At 45.2% G+C, this 4789-nt stretch overlaps 1 protein-coding gene across 1 annotated transcript; it reads left to right on the top strand.

Annotated features, from left to right (window-relative positions):
* Positions 1 to 321: 321 nt before the first annotated feature.
* On the top strand, positions 322 to 4738 carry FAM180B (family with sequence similarity 180 member B). The gene is made up of 3 exons (XM_019519221.1): positions 322 to 668; positions 2640 to 2719; positions 3799 to 4738. The coding sequence occupies exons 1-3, from the start codon at positions 581 to 583 to the stop codon at positions 4240 to 4242; spliced, it is 612 nt and encodes a 203-aa protein (XP_019374766.1). The 5' UTR covers positions 322 to 580; the 3' UTR covers positions 4243 to 4738.
* Positions 4739 to 4789: the final 51 nt, after the last annotated feature.

The raw sequence follows: 4789 nt of genomic DNA, 5'->3' as shown, positions 1-4789 counted from the left end.
GCAGGAGGGTGAGGTCCTCCTGCTTGTTACCCATACTACGATCTTGGCTGTTCTCGTCATCCTATGGAGCCTGCTGCCAGCCTCATCTTTCTGTGACATTTCCAAATTGTTCTCAAATTTCAAACCTCAATAAAAAAGAAAATTAAAAAGGAAAGTTTCAAAGGAAGCCAAGGAGCTGAAGAGAAATGCTTGGAGGGAGGGGATGGAAAGCTTCCACCCACTTTTCAGGAGCATTAAATTAAATTTACATTTGTTACATATGTTAACTGTGAAAATCCTGGGCAATTAGGACCTCCCTATAAAATTATTTTGGTGGTAAAATCAGAATTTGGGGGGGGAAAGGCTTAAAAATTCTGCCAAAAATCTAGTAACAGACTTTAATTGTTTAGAATGTGATGAAAAATACTCTTTGGGAACAGCAAATCAACAGTCAGCCCATCCCAGGACTGGAATTAGAGAAAAAGGGAATCTGTTCCAGCAGACTGCTGGGATCAGAGGAAGCAAGTGGAAACGCCACAGCAAACAGCTTTTACTTCACCTAAGACGTTTGACTACTGAAGGGGTGGGGACCCTGACCTGCATGGCCCTCATGATTCAGGTGCAGCTCAAAGTCTGGCTGTGGACAGCTTTGGCCTTCTACACGCCTGCTGGATCCCAGAGGCTGACAGGTAGGAAGTGCATCTGCAAATGCTGAGCAGTTTAATTGGTGCTGGGTTTCACCTGATTCTCCACAGAAACCAGGAGGAGGTTTGTTGTACTGATAAAAACAATTGTCTGGTTGACAGAAAATTAACTTTGCTCTAGGGTGAGCTGTGTTTAAAGTGAGGGACGTCTGATGGCAAAGTTTGTTTCCAACTGACTTAAGGATGCCGTATTCATGACAAATGCTGCTTATTTGTCTCCACCCCAATGCCTTTGCTCCCCTTACAGTATTAGTTAACACCTTACAGGTGGTCACCTATTGAATTATCTCTGATGAAATACCTGACTGACCCCAATGTGAGACACCCAATTGCCTGCTTGCATGAGACCAACTGACCTGCCATGACTTGGTGGCACAGGAAAGGTCTTAGGCTGCTGTTGAAGATCACGTTTTTTTCAGTACTGTATAGAGAATTTCCAGGTGCTGTGATAATAAGGTTGCTGACTGGGAAAGCTCCTTGGGGATCCCCTGTAAAAGAGTTGCTATTCCAGAAGGACGTTGAGCAGATTATTTTCATACATTTCTCATTACATTTTATTGTGCTTAACTTACGTTTTATTCTACCTGCTACACTAATGCTGCAACAGGTTTTTAAAACATTAGAGCAGTTTGGTGGTTATTCAGTGGGTTCACTGAACCCTTGCTCCTGCACATCTCCTAATAGTGGTAACTTTGAACTTAACTACAGGCAGAAGGTGACATGAGAATCAGGTGCGTATGGGGTGGGAGCTGGCAGGTGGACTGAGGGAGGGGGAAGGCCAGCAAACAGCTTTCAGAGGATGCGGTATGTGTACCTGAGCTATAAGTCCCACTAGGCAGTGCATGGAGGAGAAGGGAAACAGCAGCTAGAATCCCAGCTCACATTCCAAACGCACATCTGGCTTTGATCAGGGAGCCTGCAGCTGTGTTGAGAAATGAGGGGAGAGCACTTATTTCTTCAAATGGCTCTCAGCAGTCTCTTGGGGAGCTTTACTCCAGAACGGAAAGTTGGAAGCTGGTTTTGGTAGCAGCAACTACACAAACAACGAATTCAATTAAGTTTCTGTCTATTACTGCACCTGATAATTTTAACTTCTGAGGTACCAAAGACATATGCTGAATACCTACTCCTAGTTTACACAGCATAACTTTTGCCTCTTAGTTCCCCGACAAGTAGACCAGGACATGTTTCTCCATCCCATAAAAAGACAAGGGAGTCTCCCATTCCCTACCCATCTCTTCACTACTGTCAGCATTGCTTCCTTCCACACAGAGAGTCCGTGTTTCATGCTGGTTGTTCTCCAGCACTGGCCCACCCATTGCAACCTGCTTCTACTTATTCCTTTGTGGCCTGGAGGAGTTAGTTTGAAAAAAAGTAGAAAGGCAGCTTGGATTATTAACACACAGGCCAAAAGAGAAAGAACACTAGATGCTATTTTTCAGTAGCTAGAAACTCTCACACTGGCATCCGTAGCTACTTTGAGCAGTGACATCCACTCCTAGTGCTCCAATAGTGAATGACTTAATTGAACAATATCTATGTCTGACACTAGGGGGAAATAGAAAAGCAACTGCAAAATTGGTGGGTTTAGGATCCCACCCAGTCAAAATGGGACTGCTATAATTCTCCACGTGAAGGGTTTCCCCACAGGTATATCAAAGCAGATGCTTTTTCTCTCACAGAGCCAGCTACAGAATCAGGCCCTCTGGAAAGCACAAGATCACCATTCTGAAACTCTTTGTTCACTTCCTTGAGCCTGTTTTACCTCTTGGATAAATCCCATTCTGCTCTCCAAAATCCAGTGGTTAGAATCTCTGTTCCTTTATTTGGTGCTCAGGTATAAACACCTCAGAAATATCAAAGACAGACAGATATAAGAGAGAAGATGGAAGATGTTCCTCTCTCAAACTCAAAATGTTGCTCTCTCAAACTCTGTGGCTGTTTAATATTTTCCAGATGAACAACTTCACAGTAAGGACCAAGCTGACGTGAACAAGTTTCATAACAAGCTGGAGGATGCACACATCATGCTAGAGGTCATTTGGGTATTCAGGGACCTGTGGGAAAGAATGAGAGAGTGCAAGTGTCTGTGTGCACATGGGGGGTGGAGGAAACCTGCCAACCAAAAAAAATCCCAAATATTTATCTCGTTCTCACTGCTTTCACATTGCGGGGTCTTGGCAAAATGCCCTAGTGCTGTCTCAGCACAGTCATTGCCATGCTTAATCAGACACATGAGGATAAACTAGCCTAAGGAAGATCCCATCTCTGAGGAAGATGCAAAAAACTTCAGAGTTGGATAACCTGCCTGTTGGGGACAAGTCTTCCACTTCTCCCACCTCATTAAGTGGTTGACTTTTGCTTCAATAAAAGATACTTTCACTCTGTTTATCGGGTAAGCAGAATAAATCTGAGCTGTGCGGAAGTGCATGGGATATGAGAGGGATGCTTCGGGGCAGAGAGAAGAGGGATGCACCAAAGGAATGGAGACAGGAGCTTCAGGGGGCAAGGAGGGCAGAAGAGGCCCAGTGGGAGACACAAGAAGAGGCACTAAACAAGGAGGCCAGAGGGGCCATGGACTCACCGGGTATTGTGATGCCTCCAGGATTATAGGGGTTGTTTCCAAGCTGCTCCCAATCCTAGTAGTAGTAGCATTACCACTCCTAGCCCATGACCTTGGCTTCCACTCCTCTGCATAAGAGGGGGAGTTGGGGAGGGACACAGGATTGTGTAGGAGCCATGATGGGAATGCACTGGGCTAAAAGGGAATGGGGGTGGGGTTTGAGCACCTTGGCAGGGAGGAGAATTATGGGAGAAGGGTCTGGGTGGGAGGAAGTTGGTAGGGGTCATGGAGGGACAGGGAAAATGCAGGAGGAGGCAGACAGGCAGGAGTGAGAACCAAAAACCCACTGGCTTGTTCCAACATACCTGGCTTTACTTTTAACAATTGTGTTTGCAAATTCCATTGCTCAGGAAGCTCTCAGTCCCACCCACTCTGTGCAAGCCTAGCATTGCTAGTATCAGGCGTCACCTCATAATCCCTGTAGCAGACCTTCTGCTACAGGCCTGTTGTTTGTCCTGGACTTCCTGTTTTCATGATGCCATTCTCTTCTAGTTGCTCTGGGCAGGGCTGGAGATTGAAGCCAATGAGACAGTCTGGGTCCAGGATGAGGAGCTGGGTTCTCTGCGCCCAGCAAAGCAACTGATCCAGATTTTCCAGCACCAAGTTCCCAAGACACCAACAAGGATTGAACAGCAACTGAGACATTTTTCACTGGCTGAGGCCCCCCTCACTTTAGCAGAGTTTGACCATCTCCTCTTCACAAGTGTTTATTGTGCCTATCAGATTCGCTCCATTCAGGGCCTAGACAAGAATCTTTGGATCACTTTCTTTTCTCAGCTGATTGATGAAATCTTCCGTGATCTCTGCAAGGGGTTTTGCCCTGCAGATTCTACTGTCCTGGCTTCCTGGCCCTGGAAAGATAAACCCTTCTATTTAACCTCACTGAAAAAGTCCTATCATTCTCACCTTGCCATGACCAAGAGAAACCTTGAGTAAGGAAAATGCTACAGAGGAAAGTCAAGTTTTGTGTTTGGATTATTTAGAGTGCTGCCTGTCATCCAATATCATCCAGAACAGTGTGTCTTCCTGTTTTGCTTTCTGTATCATACTGAAAACTTCCTAGCAGCTTATCAATCAGCTATTTTTCCATCTTTAAATATGAAACAAGGTGATGGATCTCTCCCTAGGAACTCCATAATGAACACTCCTCTGAGGTGAATTTAGCCATCTGAGCTTTGGTATTAGATACTACTACTGCAGGTGGTGATATCCTCCCAATGTTATATGCCTTGATCACTGATAGTCAATGAGAGATGCCCTGGCACCTTTTCCAGGGTGTTAGTTCAGATGTGCTGGCTGAATTCCATGTTGGATAATTCCATTTTGTCTCTAAATTCTTCCTGTAGTTTCAATTGGCTACAATATTTTCCCTTCGTGCAATAGCCCACCATGTGCCTTAGCTATGTTGTTCATACAGCTGCTGTGTTTCACTGGGGCTTGCTGGAGTAAATTTAGTCAAGCTTCTGGCCTACTTGACTAGAAA

Source organism: Gavialis gangeticus, unplaced genomic scaffold (genome assembly GCF_001723915.1).
Source record: "Gavialis gangeticus isolate Ggan-Ray unplaced genomic scaffold, GavGan_comp1, whole genome shotgun sequence".
Lineage (NCBI taxonomy): Eukaryota > Metazoa > Chordata > Crocodylia > Gavialidae > Gavialis > Gavialis gangeticus.
Note: the sequence above shows the minus strand (reverse complement) of the source record. Positions and strands in the feature narration are given on the sequence as shown.

Excerpts from the sequence above, each read along its gene's own strand:
- FAM180B (XM_019519221.1), top strand. The coding sequence starts at position 581 with ATGGCCCTCATGATTCAGGTGCAGCTCAAAGTCTGGCTGTGGACAGCT. Across the intron at positions 669-2,639 it reads TGGATCCCAGAGGCTGACAG|ATGAACAACTTCACAGTAAG; the intron begins GTAGGAAGTGCA and ends AATATTTTCCAG. Across the intron at positions 2,720-3,798 it reads ATGCACACATCATGCTAGAG|TTGCTCTGGGCAGGGCTGGA; the intron begins GTCATTTGGGTA and ends ATTCTCTTCTAG.